Consider the following 25,913-nt stretch of genomic DNA (forward strand, 5'->3'; position numbering starts at 1 on the left):
CAGAGGGTGGTGAATCTGTGGAATTCGTTGCCACAGAGGGCTGTGGAGGCCAAGTCATTGGGTGTATTTAAGGCAGAGATTGATGGATTCTTGATTGGTAAGGGGGTTAGGGGTTACGGAAAGAAGCCAGGAGAATGGGGTTTTAAAAATTCAGCCATAATTTATTAGCCAAATAGCCTAATTCTGCTCCTTTATCTTATGGTCTAATGTTACGGGTCTCCACATTTACCGAATTTAAAGGGAGCTTAAAAGTTGAATGTGCAGTTTTCCCCATCAAAAGTATTGAAGCCACAACCAGGGCAATCATGATTTGCCTCTGAATTTGAGCCAAAAGTAGATTAAATAATGAAAAGTTTTTCCCATTCCATCAGAAATAACCAAATAAAAATTATTCCTTGGTTATTGTAAACAGCCTCCGTAAAAGTATCTCACAAGGCATTTCTTGGTATCTCTCTAAACTTGGTTCTTTCTCTCCGATATATTCGTCTGACTCTTAACTCATAGAGGGAAACTCAGTGCACAACTTTTCAGTTCCTTTTTGTGATTCAGTTAAACTATTTAGTACCTCAAAAAGAGATCTGAGAAAAATCTCATTAGTTCTCAAAATGGAAGATTGAAATTTGGGCTATTGAGGACTCTTGAGGTCTTTTTTTTTAGAAAAGCGAAGAGTGCAGTGCACATCCTAATACTAAACCTAACTTGCATGCTAAATTTCAAATTTCTAGATTCTTTTATTACAGAGTTATGTGTGGGACGTAAAAATATTCTATTTTATTATACATCTTTAGATTGCTCAAAGACTAATAATCATAAAGTCATTGAGCAATACAGCACAGATACAGGCCCTTCGGCCCAACAAGTCCATGCCGACCATGGTGCCTACCCAGCTAGTCCCAATTTCCTGCATTCGGTTCATATCCCTCTAAGCTCCGCCCCCCTACGTACCGAGCCAAGAGCTTCTTAAATGACACTATTGTACTGCCTCAACCACTTCCTCTGGCAGTTCATTCCATACACTCACCACCCTCTGCATGAAAAAGTTGTCCCTCAGGTCCCTTTTAAATCTTTTCTCTCTCTCACCCTAAATCTATGCCCCCTAGTTTTGGACTCCCCTACCCTGGGGAAAAGAATGTTACCATCCACCTTATCTATGCCTCTCATAATCTTAAACATTTCTATAAAGTTGCCCCTCATTCTCTTATGTTCCAAGGAATAAAGACCTAGCCTGGCCAATCTCTCCCTATGATTCAACATCCTTGTAATTTTTTTCTGCACTCTGTTTAGCCACATCTTTCCTATAACAGGGTGACCAAAACTGTACACAGTGCACCAATTGTGGCCTCACCAACAACTTGTACACCTGCAACATAATGTCCCAACTCTTATACTCAGTGCACTGACTGATGAAGCCCAGCATGATAAACCCCTTTTACACCACTCTGTCTACCTGTGCCACTGCTTTAAATAAACTATGCACTTGTACTCCTAGGTCCCATTACACTCCCTAGTGCCCTACCATTCATAGTACAAGTCCTATGTGGGTTTGACCTTTCAGAATGCATCACCTCACACTTGTCTGTATTGAAATCCATTTGCCACTCCTCAGTCCACTTCCCTAATTGATCGAGATCACCCTGTAACCTACGATAATCTTCTTCACTATCAACAACACCTCCTAATTTCATGTCATCCGCAAACTTACACTGATCAAACCTTGTGCACATCCAAATCATTTATATAAATAAAAAATAACAAGGGTCCCAACACCAACCCCTGTGGAACACCACCAGTCACCGGCCTCCATTCCAAGAAACAACCTTCAACCATCACCCTCTGCTTCCTACCTCTGAGACAATTTTGAATCCACCTAACTAGCTCTCCCTGGATTCCATGGGGCCTAACCTTCCAGACCAGCCTACCATGTGAGACCTTGTCGAAGGCCTTGCTAAGGTCCAAATAGACAACATTCACTGCCCTACCCTCATCTACCTGTTTGGTTACCTCTTCAAAAAAAAACTCTAAAAGGTTCATCAAGCCATGCTGACTCATCCTAATCAGACTCTGCCTATCCAAATACTACTAGACCCTGTGTCCCTCAGAATTCCCTCCAGTAACTTCCCCACTACTGATGTCAGGCTGACCGGTCTGTAGTTCCCTGGCTTGTCCTTGCTACCAGACATTAGGCACTTTCCAGTCTTCAGGAACTTCACCAGTGGGTAATGATGAAGCAATTATCTCCACAAGGGCCACCATAATTTCTTCTCTAGCCTTCCACAAAGTCAGAGGATGCACTCAGTCAGGCCCTGGGGATTCATCTACCTTAATGCCCTAAGGCTGCAAATACCTCCTCCCTGGTAATATCAATGTCCTCCAAAACATCTCCACTTGTCTCTTGGGCAACCATGATTTTCTCCTCCATAAATACCAAGGAGAAATATTCGTTAAAAATCCCACCCATCTCCTGTGGCTCGAGACAGAGACAGCCTTGCTGATCTCTCAGGGAACCTACTCTCTCCTGGACCACTCTTTTAGTCTTTATTCTAGCTAGAAAACCTTCTGAGATTTTGCTTAACCTTACCTGCTAGATCCATTTCATACCCTCTCTTTGCCCTCCTGATTTCCCTCTTAAGAGTATTCTTAACCTTTTTATAGTCATCAAGGGATTCCCACGTCCCCAACCTCCTAAACCCAATGCATGCTTCCTCTTTTTTCTTGACCAGAGCCTCAATATCTCTCATCAGCCAAGGTTCCCTAAACTTGTCAGGTTTACCCTTCACCCTAACATGCTGCTCCTGGACTCTTGATATCACACTCTTAAAAGCCTCCCACTTGCCATTCCATCCTTTCCCTTCAAACAGGCTCACCCAATCAACCTCTGCTAGATCCTGCCTAGTTTCCCCCAAGATTACCCCTGCTCCAGTTTAGGACCCCAACCTGTGGACCTGTCCTATCCTTTTCCATCACTGTCTTAAAACTAATAGAATTATGGTCACTAGAGCCAAAGTTCTCCCTGACTGCCACTTCAGTTACTTGCCCTGCCTTGTTCCCCAAGAGAAGGTCCAGTATTGCATCCTCCCAAGTAGGGCCCTCTATATATTCATTCAGGAAACTTTCCTGGATACATTTCAAAAATTCCACCCCATCTAGGCCCTTAACACTCTGAGTGGCCCAGTCAATACCGGGGAAATTAACATCTCCCACTAATACAACCCTATTACTCTTATAAGTATGAACAATTTCTCTACACACCTGCTCAAGTTCCCACTGACTACTGGGGGGTCTATAATACAGCCCCACTGGAGTGACCCTCCCCTTCTTATTTCTAAGTTCTACTCATACGGCTTCACTGAACAATCCCCTAAGAATGACATCTCTAAGCACTGCTGTTACATCCTCCCTTATCAAAAAGGCAACACCCCCTCCTCACTTACCTGTTCCTCTGTCACGCCTGTAGGATATGTATCCTGGAACATTGAGCTGCCAGTCCTGTACTTCTCTCAGCCATGTTTCTGTTATGGCTGTAACATCCCAGTCCTCAGAGCCAATCCACGCTCTGAGTTCATCCGCCTTACCTGTTAAACCTGATGCTTTGAAATAAATGCAATTTAACTGAGTATTCCTTTCCCTGCCTTTACTGTGCCCCTGGCTTTCCTGATTATTAAACTTTCTCTCACTGGCTACTGCTTTATCCCATGACTTGCACCTGCTCAGAGTCCCACTCCTCTGCCAATCTAGTTTAAACCCTCCTGTGAGCAAATTTCCCTGCAAGGATACTGGTCCCTTTCTGGTTCAAGTACAACCTGTCCTGCTTGTACAGGTTCCCTCTACCCCAGAAGAGATCCCAATGGTCCAAGAACCTGAATCCCTGCCCCAGCTCCTCAGCCACCAATTCATCTGGCCTTTCTTTCCATTTCTGACCTCACTAGCACTTGGCACCCAGAGTAATCCAGAGATCACTACCCTTGAGGTCCTGCTTCTCAACTTCCTCCCTGACTCCCTTTACTCACTCTGCAGGACCTCATCCCTTGTTCTACCCATGTCGTTTGTATCGACGTGAACAACAACTGCTGGCTGTTCACCTTCGCCCTCAATGATTTTCTGCAGCCACTCAGAGACATCCTTGACCTTGGCACCCGGGAGGCAACACACCATCCTGGTGTCTCTTTTACAGCTACACAATCACCTGTCTGTACCCTCACTATCGAGTCTGAAAAATAAAGAATAAAATTCTGAATATGCCTTACATGCCATTAACAAAGATATTTAAATACTGCTTATTAACTATTCATCAAATGTATGGGAAGTTGGAAGGGGATGACCTAGAGGCATGTAGTTTGGACTTTGATACTTTGACAGAATACAACATTTTTGGTGGGATGATATTAAGCATGTATGATTCTCAGGAACCTCTGGTTCACAACCAGTAAGCTTCAATAATATAGACTACGGCAAGAATGGAATGGAAAGAAAGCAGCAGAGTTGGCTTCTGGGTTCACCTTATCGCATTTTCCCCAAGTTATTTAAAAATGCATTTGAAAAGGCTCTTCTGCTGGGATGGAGATGGAAACAGAAACTGTCTAACCTGTAGACATGCCCCAAGGTTTAAACATCCATGCTGAATGCATAAGATAGGACATTTTGTACTCCTTCCAGATAAATTCCTTCAGCTCCACTTAAAATCCAATTTAATAGTCACAAATACGATATGTGGGATATTTTAAGAACAATTATGGACAAGAATACCCTCAGAATCATAAAACCAGTGCTATAATTCGTTTTACAAAAAGGTAGCCATCTCCAAAGAAGGCTTTGAAAGATTTCAGTTCAATGTTGGATTGAATTTCAAAGTGTTCAAAACCTGCTGTGCTCCAAATAAAATTAAAATGTGATTATCTAATGCCCAAATTATGCAAGAAAAATGCAGTTTTTATTTACCAACTAGAATATTCGATCAGGTGGATTATTATTAAGAGCAGACAGCTACTGTGAATTTCCAGGATTTTCAATTTTTCTTTCAGATTTTCCCCAGCTACCGTTACTTTTGAGGCTAAGCAGTAACCAGTTCAGTTTTCTGGGACAAGGTGTCTGATAAACTTAGAAATCCAGCATCATGCTGAAGAATCTCCAAAGCATTTCGTTGACTGTGAACTTGTCTAATGCATCACAAAGAAAGTATTGTGCTGATGCTTGATGCGCACTATATTGGATACAATTGAAAGAAATTATATTTTAATATATGAATCTCTTAGAGATTTGGTATCAACATGGGAGATTTTATCTTTGTATTGATGCTAAACTTCAATAATGTAAGTAGTTGTAAAACATATAATGAACTCAAAGCCAATGGAGTACACTACTCTTCTCCCAGGAGGTTCACTCTCAAATCTGTTTCAGGTTGCATTGCCACTACAAATGTGTTGTATTGTGATAGCACCATTAGATTCTGCATTCATTTCTATTTTATATTAACTATATGCATTTGCTGTTTACAAATAAAGATGTCTAATATGTGATATTGGTATCTCATTCACTATGGGGCAGAAGAGAGGCTAAAGCAACTTTGCAGAAAGAGAGCTGAGATTGGGCACTAGTGGTCAGTGGAATATATCAGTGGCTTTGCCACTAAAGGGAAGTTTTCAGAGCTCTGCAAATGGTAATTCAAGTAGAGGGAGATCTTGGATGGAAAACTGCATTTAATTAATTTTATGAAAATATTTATTGGAAAGGTCACTGAAGGAGTTTCTTTTCCCGAATGTTTCTGTTGTAGAAAACAGGTCTCTATCAAACTTTATGTTCTCAGGTACAGATTCACAAATAGAAATCAGATTACATATCATGCCCATGTTTTCGACACTGATAATGAGGAAGGCAGCTCACTACGAATTAAAAGTTAGCACTATCACGTAATCTTTCAGATAAGCAATATCATTCTCTTAAACTTACACAGGATGCAAAATTTAGAACAGTTTCCTTAGAATTTCCCACTGTGTTGATTGAGGGATTAAAAAAAATCCTAAAAACACATAAATATACAAAAAGGTTTTAGCAATCAATTAACTTGTATTTAGTATCAGTTTAAATATAATCCCTGCATGACAATTATGATGCACTTTAAGTCACAGAACTAATGCAGAATGGATCTCACTGGTTTAGCCATTTTTGTGTGCTCTGAAGCTGAATCATTAAAATACTTTAAAAAAAATAACAACTTGAGCAGGTAACACAAGACGAATACTGTTTAAACCTATCAATAAATGATATGCAAAGATTCTGAATGTTAATAACATCCTATAGGGAAATACATCCTACAGGGAAAGTGCACTCCATTTTCATTTTGTTTTATGGATCTGCTGAGTCTCCTGCTGTCTTGATAATAGTCTGTGACTGAAATAGGTTTATCAGCAATTGTCTGAGAATATAATCCTGCACTAGCATGCTATTGGTGTGCTAAAGATCATACACATAGTCTCTATCTATGACTCAAATACTCTAGGGTGGGGGTGGGGGGTGGGGGGGGGGGAGGCAAAATTATTTAAGAGCAATTACTGTGATCAGTCCATTGCTTGATTAAACTAAATGACTTGGGAAACTACTTAAAACCTGAAGTTCTGTATGTTCATGAGCACTAGCACTGGCAAAATAATGGGAGGAATGTCACAAGATTTTGCATTTACTGCCTTTAAACCTGTACTCAAAGTTTTGTTCAAATCAGTCCTTCATTACACATTGAGCTAAATTTCCATTTTGGAAACCCTAAAACTTTGCCCAAGTGGGTATTTTGAAATCTCACCATCTTCCCACAACAATTATTGGTTAAGTTGGCCAAATAATGTTTTTCTCCCCCCTCACTACTGCTCCTCAAAGTCCTCTCACAAATTCGATTTCCCCTCTCTCCTCCATCCTTCAGCTTAGTCTTTCCAATCTCTCACATCCCATTTTTGTCTCATTTGGGTCATTTCATCATATATTTTTGACTCTTTAAATTTTCATCACTTACTACCTTTTTCCTACTTTTAAGTCCATAATTTGCCACCCACACTAGTGCCTTCAAGACAACTGAATGGGAAGACGTTGCAAAGCAGTGCAAGCGTGGTGGGAGGCCCACATAAGCCTCAGGTCAGCAAGGCGAGGGGGGGCAGGGGAGAAATGAGTGTCCAGTCAGGGTGGGAGGGAGGGGGCAGATTAGCCTCCAGTCAGGGTGGGGGGTGGGGGGGGGGCGAAATCACAAGTCTCTGATTGGGTGTCAGACAAGCCTCCAGTCAATACAATATTGAAGCAGTCAGCAAATACTGGTTTAAAATAAAATTGGTAGGCATGTCATTGAAATAAAAGATTGGATTGGTTTACTATTGTCACATGTACCAAGGTACAGTGAAAAGCTTCTGTTTTGTGTGCCATCCACACAGATCATTCCATACACAAGTACATTGAGATAGTAAAAGGAAAATCAGAATGCAGAACATTGTGTTGCAGTTACAGACAAAGTGCAGTTCAGGTGGAAAAATAAAGTGCAAGAGCCACAATGAGGTATATTGAGAGATCAAAAGTTCAAGAGTTCATCTTTTAATGTATGAGTGGTCCATTCTAGAGTCTGATGACTGCGGGATAGCAGCTGTCCTTGAGTGTGGTACATGCTCCCAAGCTTTTGTATCTTCTGCCCGACAGCAGAGAGGAGAAGAGAGAATGACTGGAGGGGGAGGAGTCTTTGATTATGTCAGTGGCTTTCCTGAGGCAGCAGGAAGTGTGGACAGAGTCAATGGAGGGGAGGTTGGTTTGCGTGAGAGACTGGACTGCGTTCACAACTCTCTGCAATTTCTTGCTGTCTCAGGCAGAGCTGTTGCCATACCAAACTGTGATACATCTGGATAGGAGCATCTATAAAAATTGGTAAGAGTCATTGGGGACACACCAAATTTCCTGAGCCTTCTGAGGAAGTAGAGGAAGTAGAAGATGACAAGCCAGCAAGTTTATGAACATGCTGTGCAGCAGAGTGTTCCCAGTTTACTGAATGAAAGAAATTCAGGTCTCTTTCTGCCAATGGGACTAGCCGTGACCACTGTTGGAAATGCACACGTGCCCAAAGAGGGAATGAACCAGTGGACTGAGCTGTGATATTTCCTCACAGATGAAAAACCTGCTAATGCCATGACACTGTGGAACTATAGCTCAGCAAAATGACAGGAGAGTGGAAGTTAAAATTATGGTGGGGGACATCGGTGGGGGACAAAATGAAGTGGAAACATTTCAATGGAAACAGAGACCACAAGAGTCTGCAGATGCTGGAATCTGGAGCAAAAAAACAAACTGCTGGAAGAACTCAGCAGATCGAGCAGCATCTATTGGGGGTGGAGGGGGGGAAGGAGATGTCGACAATTCTTTTCCTCCCCACAGAGGCTACTCAACCCTCTGAATTCCTCAAGCAGTTTCTTTTTGAAAGGAAACATTCTTTAGCAGAAATTCAGTTGAAGTTGTTTCTTTCCAGGCTTCTTTAAACCTTGAATTTGCTTTGAACTTTTGCTAGAAAGATGAAGTTTAGACTAAAAATGATTGAATGTAGCAAACTGCTTACTGGAAACTGCTACTCAAGAGTTAAATAAGGTAAATAATTTAAAACTTGTGTCTTTGATCTTAATTTACAAATTCATGTTTTATACACAGAATGTACCAAATTATGACATATGAATCATCTTGCCTTGATTTTGTTTTCAAAAAATTTCCTTTGGATCACATAACATCTTATGCCTTGGTTAATGCAAGCAATACATTTAATCTTAGCTTTGAGAGCTCAGAACATACCTGTATTCATGACGACAAGTGGAGCTGCTGCTTTATATTGGAAAATTCAGTTTATTCTGAAAAAAATAAATAGAATGTGGCTGCTTTACTGGAGTTGAAATCAAGCTTTCACCAAACATGGCAATGTAAAACAATACAAGGACCCTTCAGTGATTATTCATTCCAAACACCCTCCTACTTGAAGGAAATGGATTTGAGCCTTACTTAATCGACAAAGCCCAGAATGTAAGCTATTTGATGGCAACATTCCAGAGAGGAATGCACACAAACATGTCCAGAATAATTGTGCATTATTTTATCTGATAATTGAAAAATAACCCTAACTGTGCTCCAATGCACTTCTTAACTGCAATACAGCTTACCTCCACTTTCTACAAGTAACTGACAGAGATTCAATCTGTGCACCTCATCTTCTAATATATATGCGGAAGCATTTAGGAAAGATCATTCCATGGTAGGAGACACAATGACTCCATTAAATGTGGACAGGGTACAAGGGAAGGAAGAACTTTCCAGGGCATACAGCAAGGTTGCAAATACTGGATCTTGTCCTGATCCTTTTGGTTTTGCATTTTCCTCCTGGTAAACAACTAAAATGGGAGGGGTACAATGTCAGAGATTGGATCTTTGGGGGAATAGGCAAATCAGGAGGGGAAAAGAGGGCGAGAGATTGACGCTTGGGGTGACAGTGGAATGGTGGGTGGGCATGGCAGATTGGCCACAATTATAGCATGAACAGACTCCATTCTGCAGTTTTCAATGTTTCTTTCATCAGGGTTGATGAAGAATATATTCCAAAAGGTACTTTCTTTCAAAATTTATCTTTCAGATTCATTATTCTTTAAGAGAACAGCAGCTAATATACACAGCAATTTAGTTTATTTTCCCCCATGATCTTTACCCACTTGATTCCTTCTATAATAATTACAGATTGTATGCAAGTAATTTTGCGAGTCTGGTTCTTGTTTGTCAGAAACTTAAATCACCCAACTACAAGAGGAATTTGTATCATTAAGAGCAAAAAGATTAAATCCATGGCACAAATGGCTGGCGTTAGCATGCGGAATCACGTACAATCAACTTTCGCCAGAATTGGTCAACTTCATCTTTTTAAAGCTATTGGTAACAAAATAGTGCTGCTGAAACGGCAAACAATGCTGCTGACTGGCAGCTACAGAATTGGCAATCTGAAAAGATCAGATTGCAATGATGTTATCCTTCATCTGAAGATATTACAGTGAAATAATACTTAGCTGGAATACATTGATGCTATTGCATTAATATAAGGCAAGTATAATTCTTCCAACTGCTAATCTCCATCATCAGGTTCTTTCATGAACTTCAAGCATTTTTGTAGACAAGCCAAAAGTATGTGAGCAAATCCTGAAGTTAGAAAGCTTTAGGAAATATAGCATTAATAACAGGAATGTATTATAAATTTTCTTACATTAAAGCTGGAAGTAGAAGCATCAAAGGGAAGTTGATGTACAAGTGAGAAAGAAAGGGGTAGAAGATAATATGGAGAGGAAATGGTACTGATAGGATCACTCTGCCAGGAGCTGGCATGGACTCAATGGGCAGAATGGCCTCCTCCTATCATAATAATCAAGTTAAACCAATGCAAAACAATTTATATGTGTGTGCAAGAACTTTATTGAAAGATGAATTTGCTTTCTTTTCCCAAAAAAAATGGCATTTTTTTTGAAAGGAGGACAAGAAACAGCAAATGCTCCAGTATTCTACTTACTGCTAACACTGTACTTAAATAGATACACGTTCTCCATGGTTTAGAAATAACTGCAACTCACAGGCTTTCAACTTTGTAATTCTTGATGTTTTCAGAGATTGGAGAAAATAACTAAGATTTAGTATTTAAAAATGCAGTGTGCCAGATTCTTCAAATATTTTACTCTGCCAAAAGGAGAAGAGCTGGTTTGAAAACTATTTTCCTGTCTTGGACTTGAACCAATGTTAGGACTACATGAACATAATCGTGAAACCAGCTGAACAATATTGACTTGAACTTAAGGTACATTTAATCTAAAAATGTCTATTGTTTTCTGCCAATTAACCAAAATCATAATTATAAGGAAATCATTGCTGTCAGTGAGACACTAGTCAGACAAGAGCTCACTAGTGCCCAAACGAGCACAGAGAAAGGAATACTGTTGACCAAGACAATGTAACTGATTACACTAGCACTTGAATCAGAGGTTCATGGATTCAAACTCACTCCAGAAGCAAATATCGAGGCTGACATTCAAGAAGTGCTGTACTGTCAGAGGTGGTATCTTCCAGATGAGTCCCTGCCCAGACCCTTCCACCAACCAGAGACCTCTCTGCACCCCTCCCCCAACCACACCAACCAGACTCCTCTCTGCCCCCTTCCACCCCATGACGAGAGACCTCTCTTCACCCACCCTACTCCAACTCGAGTCTCTTTGGCTCATCACTCCCACATCCTGACCACAGACTCTGCTGCACCCATGCCACCCGCTGCCTGGGGGTCTCTCTCGCACTTCCTCCTATCCAGGGCCCTCTCTGTCACCTACCCTGACCAAAGGACCAATTGGCTCTCTCATTTAGAAGCATAACAATTCCCCAGCAGCATTTTGAAGAGTTGGGGTTATCCACAGATTCTTGGCCAATACTCATCCCTCAGACAACCTCAAAAAGATAGATTGTCTTGTTGTCATCACCCATTCATTGTCAGAGAGATACAGCATGGAAGCAGGACCCTCAGCCCATCACATCTGCACCAACAACCAACCATCCATTTACACTGATGCTACGTTGATCCCATTTTTTTAAAAATTCTCCCCACATTCCCACAAACTCCCCCCAAATTTCACCACCCACCAGGCCAATTAACCTACCGACCTACACACCTTTGGGAAGCAGAAGGAAACCGGAGCACTAGGGAGGAATCCTAATGGTCACAGAGAGCATATGCAAACTCCACGCAGACAGAACCCACAGTCAGGACAGAGCCTGGGTTATCAGGTGGTGTGTGGCAGTGGCTCAACAAATTGTACCACTCTCTATTTGTGGGAGCTTGCTGTGCTGCATTCCCATCATTGCAATAGAGATTAAAATTTAACACTATTTCATATCCTGCAATATATTTTTAGACTGCATTATACAAATTCTAGTCTTCCTTTCATTCATCACCACTTTCATCTGCTTCTTCTTTGCTTGGGTCTCTTCTTGACAGCCATTCTTCTGAAATTGTTATGTTACAGATGACTTTAGAAGTTTGCCCAAACTTAGATTTCAAAGCGTGGTTCTCTTTGTCATCATTGGTGGCGAAGTTAGTTGACTGTGATAATCATTACTGGAACAAAATGTTCTGTTCCCTTTCACTTCATTTCAAATCCAAACAATGATTCCCATGTTTGTTGTTCCCAAATTATTTTTGAAAGCACTTCCCTTCACATTTCCTTAATTTTTGTAATTCTCCTTTGTTATCTGCTGTGTTTTAAAGTTGCAGAGACATCGTTGCATCAATGTCCCAGTCTCCATATCCACCATTGTTTATTATCCTATAGAAAATATATTTTGTGATATATTTCCATTGGCAAAGAAATTCTTTATTTTCATTACAAAGTCAGCAACATCTTTGTCAGTGAGGTTCAATTTTCCAATGTTACCTTGATAATCTACAATATGCAACTGGTGAAGTGACCTATAATATTTAGTCCTCACTGTTGAAACAATATCAGAAAAATAAGTTTCATGAATACTATTTGCTGATGATTCAACCAGATAGCTCCACATGAAGATGCCATCATTACAAACTGCTGATCTTAAATAATTCTTGTTATTAAGGGTTCTAGCAACTACATCGAAAATCTCCAAAAAAAATATCTGCAGCAGATTCTTGCAGATGTAAATCACAATTCATCAAGACAAGCCAAATATTGAATAATGTTCCCAAATGGCTCAAAGATAATGTCACCAGTTTGGTAAAAAAAAATTGTCGGGTTTTCACTGTATTCCAGATCTCTATATGGATCAATTTTTCCCCAGTCTGGCACTGCACCTTGAACAGACTGTTGCCCCAATGGTGGTCACTGTTGTGACAATGTAATCTGATAACACTCAGAGAACACAATAGCACTTAACGTATGTTGTGCACAGAAGTATTGTCGGATATATAACGCAAGACTTGTACAAGGAAATGCTAGGTTGAATTTCCTGAAATGACTTCAGTTGACCCAAAATAGTTGCATTGAATTCATGCCATAACTTTACTCTTGTTAAATTTCCCTTCCAATTTGCAATTTCAATGAGTGCTGAAATACTGAAATACGAGCTTTATAGCTGCACCATTAGCTTCACCTGTATAAGCTTGAGTGCAACATTGATATATACTGTAACTATCCTTCCTTAAATAGGAATACCAAAATGGTTTGCTACAAGTGTGTTCTCACCAAAACTCTACAATTACAGCAAGATTTTCCTTCTTATACCTTTCATTCCTCCAATGATTTGCTTTCCTAATTATTTGCTGTGCCAACAAGCTAATTTTCTTGGATAAAGACAAGTAGAACACAAACATTTAAAAGTCTCACATCATGCAATTAATATTCTGCTCCTGTATGATTTTCTACCAAAGTGGATAAACTCACATTTCTCCATTTTATACTCAATCTTCCTTCTTTTTACCCAATCACAGCTTTCTATATCACTTTGCAGCCACTTGTGTTTTCCTTACAACTTGATGTCCCATGTAGGTTTATATAATAAGCAAACTTAAATAAAGCACAAAGTATCCAAGTCATAAACATAGACAGCAAAAAGCTGGTGGTACAGCACTGATCCTTAATGCATCCAACTCATTTCATCTAATGACCCTCAAGGAAGGAAACCTGCCATCCATACCCAATCTGAACTATATGTGATTCACACGCATAGGGATATGGTTGACTTTGAATCACCCTCTGTAATCATCCAGCAAGTCACACAGTTCAAGGGAATGGGGGACAGATAATAAATGCTGAAGCTCACCAATGCCCACATCCTGATTCACCTAGCCTGCCCTACAAGGCAACTGGGCATATGCTAGATATAAAGGTTTAAAGAGTTACTTGTTATGTAGAAGCTCATTTGGATTACCAGATGTTTGGATCCAATCCTCATGTTGTTAACCTTCCTAGTTCACTGTAAAACAAGGAAACAGCTGACTTCCTTCCCCATTTTATTTCTGTTTTTAGGAAGGAAGATGCACTTGCTTGCCTCTCACATTCCCCCCCAAAGTGCTTCACATCCAGTGCAATACTTTGAAGTGCAGTTACTGTTCAAATTATAACAAACAATGCATTGTATCTGGAAAGGGACAGATGATACCAAAATTCTCCTTCAGAATAAATGCCTTCCGGTTTCCTTCTAAAGGAGCTAACCACCACGACAGGGCAGAGTTAAATTTGTTTTTGGGTGGTGCTGGCAAGACCAACTTTTACTGCGTCTCTATAATTGCCCTGGAGAGGCTAGTGGTCAATTGCCTTCTTTAACCACTATGGAGTCCTTCATGCAAATTCTTAGTTCACATAGTAGCCTTTGCCTCAAGATGGAGAATGTGTGTCATTTGATACATTAATCACTAGACACTCAATTGGAAAATTTGACTGATCTCATTCCAGATAGGCAAAAATGTATCTCAATGCTCAGGTTGCTTGCTGGTTACAGACTGACCTTCTAGTGTATTTAATGATAAAATGGTAAGATGAAAAGATGAACAAGTTTTTTTTTGTGATTGGTTGTCAGCTGCTTGATTCCTTGCTATGACATGGTTTGTTAATTAAAAATCCAAGTGAAATACATTTCCGTTTTCTGAGTGTAGATAAAGCATGTTCTTCCAACATGAATGTCAATAGCTAAAATGGCATGGCAGTAAACAAGGAGGTCTCAACGGATTAAATAGGAAGATCCCAATAAAATTTTGAGTCTCAGTTTCTGGCCAACCGAGTGATTGAGGGGACAGATTGAGGAGCGATTGAGGTGGTTGAGGGGACAGACCAATGGCTAAGAGTGGTAGCCTAGAAGCCACCAGGGGCAATAGAGAGTTCAGGTGGGCATAGTATGTTTCAAGACTGTTCAGGAAGACATGGGGACAGGGTGCGTGCGGGCTTTGTGGTGACAGAGAAAGAGTGTCCAAAGGGCAACGCACAAGATGTGGGAGGAACTCAATGACTCAGGCAGCATTTATGGAGGGAAATGGACAGTTGACGTTTCGGGTTGAGAGGGCCCTCTCTCAACCATTTCATTTCCACCCCTTCTGGCCTTTTGCCCTCTCTCAACCTCTTCATTTCTGCAAAGGGCAGGTGGATTGAGTAGGGTAAAAGAGATCACAGCTTGGAAAGGAAAGAGAAATTGTTAACTTTGGAGGAAATAGCAGGATGGAGGACAGGGGGAAATACACTTTCTCCTCCTGGCCCATGAGTAATGCTGGGAGGCTTTGCCCCCTGTTATCCAGTGTTTCTCCTCTCCCTTTAGATGCCAGGTTTTCCCAAGACCTGGAAACCCAGCCCTGAATGTTAAATCTAAACATTCTGACCTCTGCAGAGCTCTTGACTGTTTAAATCATTGAGCCAGCCTTTGAGGGCAGGTTAGCTGCCTTCCTCGGATAACATCAGAAGTAACTATTCCTGGGCTCAACAGAAGTTGGGCTTCAGACTTCCCCCTCACCTGTCCAATAAGGCTTTAAAAGAGTCTGCCATTTATCCAAGGAGGTGGAGATGTTTGAGGCTCTGGCTCTACTCAGTAATGGAAGCACCCATCTAGTCCCCTCAGATCATGCTGGGACATGCGTTTTTCCTCCTCAAGTGATGCCTGGCACTCCATCACTCTTCCATCCCTCAGTCAATTAATGGTGGAACACATTACTTCCCCCTTCACCTTGCACTTAATTTCTAACTACTTCTTCAACTTTCCTATCATGGCCAGTCCTGTCCTTCTTCCTCCACCTTACCCATTGTCCACACTTCCATCTAATCCCTGCCATTTGTTAATGCAATGTTGCTATTGCGATCTGGCAAGTACTGTTGTTCCCATGGAAGTTGGCACAGACAATGCACAGGGAGCAGAACTACTTTTGCCAAAATGAGTAGCATCTTGGAAAGAGGAGACTCGGTCTGCACTTCCAAAAAAGGAAACCATGAAGGATCACAAAATGCTAAGCATGGAGTATAGATAGAGCACTTCAACCCAAAGGCAAACAGGCAAGTAAATGTGGCAAAGCTCTCATTATCAATTTTTAGAATCTTAAGAGGCTAACTGGCCATTGGACAATAATTGGGAATATTTTACAAAGCCATTATTTATCAAATTGAACTTATAACGAGTCATGAGCATACTATTAAAATCAATAGGTCATAACTTGCTTCTCAATTGGAGTGTTTTGGGGAGATAACCGAATCAAATTGAATAGTGGTCAGCAAATGAACTGAATTTACACAAGTTTTCAGAAAGTCTTTGGAATCGAAGTTTTGCACCCGTCATTCTTTGAAATAAATCCAGTTAGAATTAGTGGCAAATTGATGAGATAACTAATTAAAACTGACTCAGTAGGCAAAAGGAGTCTGTTTTACTTCAACCTTTTACTTGCACTCCTCTAAAATATTATGTAGGGCATTTCTAGCAGTAATACAAAATTAGTTGCTGAGACTAAGTTCTATGGCTCAGTGATTAACGTAGAGAGGAGTGACTGCATTTGGAGAACTTTAGACATTTTAAATGGAGGAACAAAGAAATGATTGGCAGTATTTAAAAGCAAGTTATAGCTCATTAGTGGAAGCAATAAATTCTACACTTTATTAATGGGTAGCCTTTGAACGAGTAGCGTTTTGCTTGTAGTTGTAAGCAGTCAACGTGAAATTGTTATCAGAAAGGCCAAGCAAGTACTCAAGGACATTAATTATATTTCAAGGTAGTTCATTTTCTCTCTAAAATTTGTAATGCATTGCAAGATATTTTTTCAAACAACTTTTTCAAATAAAATAATGAAATGCTGCAGGCAATTCAAGGAAAGTTGACAGATGCGACCCTGGGACTAACATTATTAAGTTACGAGTTTATAAAAGCAGAATGGAAGGCAAGGGGCATGAACTACTAGGCTTTAAAATTGTAGATGGTATGAATAACTTGAAGTAGACTATTTACTTCTGTCGCCAAGGATAAAAAAAAATCATGCTTGAGACTGGAAACTTTTTCTCTCATACAAATGAGGGATACAAATAAAATAAAATATTGTGATGTCCAATTCTTTTGAAGAGAATTTGCTAAATGTGGTTAACATTGACAGTTACACTTATGCAGGGCTGACAAATGGATGTAAAAGATTCTAGGTACAATTCTGCAGTAATGTAGAAGAACTGGACAACATCTGCCCTATGCACCCAAATTGTACATTCAGGATGTTACAACAGTAACTGCATTTCAGAAGTATTTAATTGGCTGCAAGACTCTTTCTGATATCCAGAAGTTATGAAATCGCTTACATAAATACAAGTCTTTCCTTTTTTGTATCTCCTTCTGGATATATATTTAAAGAATTAGTTTGGCAATAAACCTGACTTCCTATTGTTTTATTCCAATAGATATTCACAAACCTTCAATAACAACTCTGACAGCCAACTCGCTGACTGTCAAAGCCTTTCTGTGAGTGCAGCCAGCTGCCTGTACTGAGACTGCCAGACCCCACACTGTACTTTGCCACACAGAAGTCCTGGTTACTTCCAGCAGAAAACTGCACTTTGGGCCATGCTGGAAGGAATAGTGCAAGCCAGAGGCAGATAGCCAATGATTTTGGGGCAATGGAAAATCCATCCATTGGGACCAAATCTGATCTAACGATCACTAACCTAATTGCCATTATTAACTCAGTACAGATCAAATATTGAAACCACTTTGATTCAACTACAAACTTGGTTAAAACAACACCTAAAGAGTACAGTCTTACAGTGGTTGGGTGACTGGACTAAAATTCAGAGATCTGGACCACTGATCAGGTAACGTGAGCATGAATCCTACCACGGCAGCTGGGGAATTAAAATTCAAGTAATCAGATAAAATGTGGAATTTAACAAAGCTAGTCTCAATAATTGTAACCATGAAACTACTGATTGTTGTACAAACTCATCTTGTTCACTGATGTCCTTCAGAGAAAAGAACTTAGCTATCCTTACCCTGTAAGGATGTTAGGTGACTCCAGACCCACTGACATGGTTGACTTTTAACATCCTCATTAGTTCAGGTTCAATTAAGACAATAAATATCCATAGACAGTGAAATCTACATCCCATGTTCAAGTAAATAAAAACATAGAAAATAGTTTCTTTTGTATAAGTGACTAATCAAGAAATAAATAAATTAATAAAATTATGTGAACTTACTGGAAAAGAAATCCTACTTAAGATTTTTGACATCCCAAATTAATCCGTATGCAAGTTCTGTCTGTTCTATCTCCAGCCAATGCTAAATTTTCAGTGCCACTCTGCTCTATTTACCTCATTCAAAAATCACAGACAAAATACTTTCACTAGTGTCAGATAAGATAATCAACAAAGCATATTCACGTATCAAATTTTCCAGGGTGTTACAATTTTCCTGGAATATTAAGCAGCACTTACACAATGCATGATGCATTTCAACCTAGGTTAAAGCCTTGAAAACAAAAATGAAGCAATTCATCAGAAGTTAGTGTAATTCTATCTTGCCCCTAGCCTTGGTAAACTGATATGGTTTACACTAAATTAGGCGACTGGTTACATAGTCTTGGCTTATTCGGTCAGTGGCCTTCTTTATGTAATACAAGTGTTCTTATAACAAAATGTCATTCAAATCAAAAGCTGAAACCAAACACAGACCTGTAAATTGATATTAAAGAACAACCTGTTGTGCGAAGAGTTTACTAAATATTCACTACCTGTTCTCAGCAAACCATAGTACAAAGACAGCTGGTGTCTGTTATAAATGTATGCGAAAAGAATTGAATATTCTTAAACAAGAGTTGTAGTTTAAAAAGGGAGGCAGCAGTATAGTGGCTTTCACCGAAAGGAACACTGGAATGAAAATAATCTATCCCATAACAAACAGAGTGACTAAAGATATCTAGTCACTCTTCCTCCACAGTAAAACTCTGATAATAAAGCACCCTTGGGACTTCAGTGGTGCTGGACAAGTAGGCATTCTGGACCATTAGTTTTTTTTAAAACATGTTACATAGTACTACAATAAATCCACTGGTGAATCTGGTAAGTTTAAGCACTCCATACTCCAGCTCTGACTGCCAGATCTAGTGCTCTGATCTCAACCTGGGCTCCAGCTGCACATCTGCCCCATCATTCTAGACCCCAGCTCCACTTGCACTCTGGACTGCCGGCTTCCATCCCAGACTAACAAGTGAGCCAGATGCCAGACTATCAGCATTTCCAAGCAATCAGATGCCTGATGATTAGATTTTTACTGTATTTAGAATAGGTATTTAATGGAAGATTGGATGGTTCCATAGTTTTCACCAATACTAATCTGAAAATAAATGGGTTTTATTTTCTCACATTCTTCACCCCCTTTAAACAAAATTAGAGCACATGGGATTGCAGGGGTGGGGGGGGGGGGTAAACAATCTACATAAATGAAGATTAGTTAATACATAGAAAACAGTAGGAATAAATGAGTTAATTCTGAGTTGAGAGATTGTGACTGGGGATTAGTACTGCTGCCCTCGCTGTTCACAATTTAGATGAGGAACCAAATGTAATATATTCAAATTTGCTGTTGATATGAAGGTGGGTGGCATTGTGATGTTGAAGAAGTTGAAAGCTGCAACATGCTCAGGTGGAAGATGAAGTGCTATTCCTCAGGACTGTGTTGTGCCTTGTTATAACAGTGCAGGAAACCACAAACTGATTTCTGCCCATCCTGCACTGGACATTGGATAAGCAGTCTGACAATTTGAGAAGTAATGGAGGGGGGCGGGGGGGGGGGGGGGGGGGGGGGGAGGTGGGGTTGGTGGTTGAGAGATGTTGGTGAGATAGAACTATGTCGGTATAATCTGACCTTGTGTATCGGAATGATATAACCCAGCACAACACAACAATGAAAAACAATTCAGGACAAAGATAAGAGACTTGGAGGAGCCAAAATATTGTGGTATAGGAGAAGAGAAGCTGATTTTCAGTGTGTGGTTGGTAAGAATGAGATAAAGCAAGATCAGTCCATCTCAGATACACAAAAGGGAAGGGGTAGTCAGCCATGGAAAAGGTGGACAAACTGAAACAAAATGGGAAACAACACCACAGTCATAAGCACAGAGAACATCACATGGCTTTGATTAGGACCAAGTCACTGCTGCAATAGATCACAAACTTAATTGGCAAGACTGAAACGTGGAGTTACCAAAAAGATAGGGATGGACTTGGGAGGTGTCAACACTTTCAGAGAATAGAGGAGGAAGAGAGATCAGCACGGGGGTGGGGGGGGGGGTGCAAAGAGCTTAGACATCTGGGGAAGGGAAAGGAAACAGATTTTAAGATGGGAGGCAAAAGTACTCAAGTAGAAGGAGATAAAGTCATTGCTCCAAATACATTAAGGAACATTGCAGCACCAGGATGTGACTGTACAAATGAGATCTCAATTTATTCAGCATTTTAGATTTCTCAGGGACCAGGAATTGCCAGCTTCATTTCAGAGACTTATTGTTTTAAAACAATGCTTCCAAGCTGCCCAAATTTCAAAAAAATCTAAACATCTTAACACTATTAGTAAGTTTTTAATTGGAACCTTTCATTGCATGGGGCAGATCAGATTATTCTGAGTACTTAAAATAGCAATAGAATTTGCTCTGCGGATACCTCGATAAGACAAAGCACTGCCAATCATGAGGTCAGAGAGAAATTCTGCCGCACTCCAAGTAAATGTCAGGTTGGATCGTGTGAACATGAAAAGGCTGAGATAACTGCGCAGAATGTTTATAAGAATAGGAATGTCCTGATCTGAAAGCCTTTTATTTTTATAAATAGACAGATGAGCCAAAAGATTCATTAGTTGCGAAAAGGAATTCCTCCCAGAAAAGGAGTACCGAGGTTAGATGACACTTTAATAAGATATTAATTAGATGATGCTCCAATAATGGGTTTTGTTAAGAAATTTTGACTGTGTCAATAAGACATGTTACGGATTGTGGTATTTTCTGCAAAATATTGTATTTCAGATCTGTTTATTATAGTCATCCATAAGAAAAATCCATACAAGAGCTTTCACATGATTCACACTAAATGGATTGAACAAAATGTGTCTTATTTAAAGATTAGTATCTGCACAACATAAAATGTTGGAACAGAAAGAGGCAATTCATCCATCCAGTTCACTTCTGTGAATGTCTCTCTCAGCATTTTATTTTAAGTGGTTGTATTGTCTCCACTCAAACCTCTCAATAGAATTTGAAAATAAAAGGCAAAGTAAAAACAGAAAATGCTGGAAACACTCAGCAGGGCAGACAGCATCTGAGGTAAAGAGAAACAGATGTACCTTTTCAGGTTGAAGACTCTGCATTAGAATTGATGCAGGGTCAATCAGCGCGAAACTTTAACTCTCTTTTTGTTTCAACAGATGCTGCCTGACCTGCTGAGTGTTTCAAGCATTTTCTCTTTGTAGTTCCCTATGGAATTTAATGTGCTTCAAAGTACTTTGCTGCTTGTAAGGTTAAGGGTAAGTTGTTGTGTGTCTGTGTATATGTTACAATACAATTGGTATTATAAAAAGGCTCCAGTTAACTGCAGAAATTATATGAAATATTTTTCTATGATGTTAATGCAAAATTGGTGGTATAGTGGACAGTGAAGGTTATCGAGGATTACACAGGATCTAGGTCAACTGGGAAAGTGGACCACGGAATGGTAGATGGAACTTAACTCAGACAAGTGTGAAATGATGCATTTTGGGAAGTTAAACCAGGGCAGGACTTTAGAGTAAATGGCAGGGCCCTGGAGAGTGTTGTAGAAGAGACCTAAGGGTACAAATACATAGTTTCCTGAAAGCGGTGACACAGGTAGACAGGGTGGCGAAGGCAGCCTTTGGCATGCTCGCCTTCATCGGTCAGGGTATTGAGTACAAGAGTTGAGACGTCATGTTACAACCATACAAGACATTGGTGAGACCATACTTGGTGCCACACTACAGGAAGAATGTCCTTAAGCTGGAAAGGGTGCAGAAAAGATTCACAAGGCTGTTGCCAGGACTGGATAACTTGAATTGCGAGGAGAAACTGGATAGGCTGGAGGCTGTATTCCATGGAACATTGGAGGCCAAGGGGTGACCTTATAAATAAAATCATAAAGGTCATAGATAAAGTGAGTAGCCACAGTTTCTTTCCCAGGGTAGGGAAATCTAAAAACAGAGGACATAGATTTAATGTGAAAGAGGAAAGATTTAAAGGGGACCTGAGGGGCACGTTTTTTCCTCACAGAGGGTACATGGAATGATTTGTCAGAGGAAGTGGTTGAGGCAGATACAATAACAGTATTTAAAAGATATTTAGACAAGTACAAGAACACGGGTAAGAAAGGTTTGGAGGGATATGGATCACACACAGGCAAATGGGACAAGCTCAGGTAGGCACCTTGATTGGCATAGACATTTTGGGCCAAGGGGCATGTTTCCATGCTATACAACTCTTTGATTCTCTAGGACTCGACAGTCTGACCGAGTTTATAAAATATTACTGATATGTTTACCAATTATGATCTGTAAATGTTTTAATATATCAACTGCCAAAAGTAGTAGAAATAGTATCCCCTTTACTCATGCATAATTTAATAATTACACAGTGAGCCGTGGTTATTAATAAGCAATTTACATGGTTGAAGGTTCTAAAGCAAAAATGAATAACTCTCCTGGTGATTTTGATAACATCACCAAGACAGTTATAGAGTCAGAGTCTTACAGCATGGAAACGGGCCCTTCGGCCCAACTCGTCCATGCCGACTGTGTTGCCCAGTGAGCTAGTCCCATCTGCCTGCGTTTGGCCCATAGCCTTCTAAACCTCTCCTATACATGTACTTATCTAGATGGCTTTTAAACATTGCTAATGTGCCTGCATCAACCACCATTTCTGGCAGCTCATTCCAAATACGCACCACCCTTTGCATGAAGAAGCTGCCTCTGATGTCCCTTAGAAATCTCTGATCTAAAACATATGCCCTCTTGTTTTTGGCACCTCCTCCCTGGGAAAAAGACTATGTGCTTTCACCCTGTCTATGCCCTTCATGATCTTATCAGGTCACCCCTCAATCTCCTACATTCCAGAGGAGAAAGTCCTAGTCTATGCAACCTCTCCTAGTAACTCAGGCCCCCAAGTCCAGCCAACATCCTGGTAAGTCTTTTCTGCACCCTTTCTAGTTTAATAACATCTTTCCGATAACTGGAATGATCAAAATTGTACACAATACTCTATTGTACAGGCCTCACCAATATCTTGTATAACTGCAACATAACTTCCCAACTCCTATACTCAATGCCCTGACTGATGAAGGCCAGCGTGCCAAATGCATTATGATGATGCTATAATAGTTATAGAGCAAAGGAGGTTAACAAATCTCTACAGTGAAACAGAATTTTAATATCCACAGTGACATAGTACGTCAGATTCAAAATTGTCAAGAGAAGACCGAGGGCACTCGTGGAGGGATGTTAATCTGACTGGAGGTCTGTGACCAGTGGTGTTCCACAAGCATTAGTGTTGGAAGCTCTGTTGTTTGTAATATATATGGCAGATAATAAGGAAGGTTGTCAAAGGATGCAGAAGGATAGAGATCAGCTTGAATTTTGGGCTAAGAAATGGCAGATGAAGTTTAATCTGGACAACTGTTTTAGGAGGTCAAATGCAAGAGGAAAATTTACAGTAAATAGCAGGACCTTTAAGAGCATTGATGCAGAGAGGGATCTTAGGGTGCAAGTTCATAGTGCCCTGAAAGTGGCAACACAAGTGGATAAGGTGGAAAAGAAAGGGTACAGCAGGGTGTTTAGTATAAAAGTTGTCAAGTCATGTTGCAGCTGTATAAAACTTTGGCCACATTTTGAGTATTGTGTGCAGTTCTGGTCACCGCATTACAGGAAGGATGTGGAGGCTTTTGAGAAGGTCCAGAAGCGGTTCACCAGGATGTTAGGTAGACTGGGGAGTATTAGCTATGAGAGGTTAGGCAAACTTGGATTGTTTTCTCTCGCGTATTGGAGGCTGAGGAGCGACTTGATAGCTGAAAATAAAATTATGAGAGGCATAGGTAGAGTAGAAGGTCAGAATCTTTTTCCTAGGATGGAAGTGTTAAATACTAGAGAGCATAGGTTTAAGGTGAGAGGGAGAAAGTATAAAGGAGATTTACAAGGAAAGTTTTTTTATTTGTATGGTAGTTTTTTTTCCACAGAGGGCGATAAGTGTCTAGAATGTGCTGCCAGGAGAAGTGGTAGAAGCAGATATGGTAGCAATGTTTAAGCAGCATTCAGGCAAACACAAGGGATAGAGGGATATGGACCTTGCACAGGCAGATGGGGTTAGTTTGGATTGGCATCATGGTCATCACAGACATCGTGGGCTGAAGGGCCTGTTGCTGTGCTGTACTGTACTGTTCTGTGTTCTAACTGAACAGAACAAGAGGACAAGCCTGTATTCAGTCTGTAAGCATGACCCTTAATTGCTATTTTAAACTTTGTAACCCTCTCAGAGTAAACACCTCTACCATTACTATGTTGTTTCAATAGAAGCTTAAGGAACAGTACTTCATCTTTCCATTTAGCATTTTACAGCCATCTGGATCTTGCACCAAGTTCATCACCTTCCATGCACTGCTGAAACATGGCTTCCATGTTTTCCATTTTGAAGCACAAGTAAAGATTCTGCTATTCCTATTTACACTTCTTCACTCATACCACTATCATCCCTTCTGATATTTAAGGTGTGCTGCCTTCCACCTCCTTGTTCTTTGTTGTCTACAATGTTGCTTAAAACCAATCCTTAGTTTTTGCCAGACCTGATGCAAGGTCAACAGTTCCTCTCTGGAGAGGTGTTGCCCAACCTGCTGTGTGTTCCTTTTATCTTCTGGTATAGATTAACATCTCATCCAAAAATGGGAACAAGCACTAATTCTGCACTCACTCATTGTACTGGTGACCTGCTTAATATAGAGGATGCGCTCCCAAGTGCGAGAATACTATTGGAATCAGTGATAGAAGGGGTCACTATAATGTCATGCCAGGAAGCCAGCACAAATTCCTGCCTTTCCCCCTGCTGGTACAAACACATCCACTCCTTCACCTTGAGATGCCAAGTGGGTGCCTGGAACAAATCCAGTAATGAATCTCCCGTGACTCAGTGTGGAGAGGCTGCTAGTGAGGGCTGGTGTTGTAGGGACTGGGGCAAGCAGTGAATCTATTCAACACCGAGATATGGCTTACAGTGCTGCACCCTGGCTGGCACAGTGAGTGCAGGCCATTGCCAGTGAATGTGTGGACAGATCACCCAGATCCTGTGGTCTCACTAAACATCTCCTGTTGGATATGGTGGAAGCTACTGTCTCCCCCTCTTTGTTTGCCTGCACAGTTTTCAAATAAAAAATTATTTATACAGCACGGTAACAGGCCCTTCTGGCCCAATGAGCCCGCACTGCCCAATTACAGCCCAGTTCTCCCTAGTCTGGAGGTTACTCTAGAGATACCTCTGGGCTGGGGAAGGGTGTGAAGTTCTAAAGTCATAGCCTGAAAATTAAGGTTTTTCCATAGGGCACCAAACCATCACAATAAATTGCTGATCAATAAGAGGAGGACTCCAGTTAATTCAATGCTAGGAATCTAAAAGCACAATTATTCTTGATGAGTGCACATCTAATCATAATGGAAGGTAACCGACGTGAAAATTTAACACTCTTTACACACACAGCTCAACCAGCTGAGTATTTTCAGAATTTTCTGTTTTACATCCCATTTCCAGTAATTTGTTTTTGGACCATGCATTCCCATTCACCTTGCCCACCTTGGACCTTCTCCAACCATACTTCTTCATTTTGCTGGAAGTCAGGGTTCTCTAGGCAACAAATGGAAGGGCAGACTGTAGTTTAGACTATGGATAA

The 25,913-nt window shown here is 40.5% G+C and overlaps 1 protein-coding gene across 16 annotated transcripts in view; it reads right to left on the reverse strand.

The window, feature by feature from the left end:
* Positions 1-25,913, reverse strand: part of LOC127572413 (sorbin and SH3 domain-containing protein 2-like) — a 337,556-nt gene that overhangs the window by 127,171 nt on the left and 184,472 nt on the right. For 15 of the 16 annotated variants that reach the window (XM_052019640.1, XM_052019641.1, XM_052019638.1 and 12 more), the window contains one exon: positions 8,797-8,852. In XM_052019640.1, the coding sequence (XP_051875600.1) occupies positions 8,797-8,806 (10 nt within the window). In that variant the 5' untranslated portion in view covers positions 8,807-8,852. Of the gene's footprint in view, positions 1-5,943; positions 5,958-8,796; positions 8,853-25,913 lie in introns of those variants that run through there. The other variant, XM_052019635.1, reaches the window with a different exon arrangement.

The sequence above is a fragment of the Pristis pectinata genome, chromosome 7 (assembly GCF_009764475.1).
Source record: "Pristis pectinata isolate sPriPec2 chromosome 7, sPriPec2.1.pri, whole genome shotgun sequence".
Classification (NCBI taxonomy): domain Eukaryota; kingdom Metazoa; phylum Chordata; class Chondrichthyes; order Rhinopristiformes; family Pristidae; genus Pristis; species Pristis pectinata.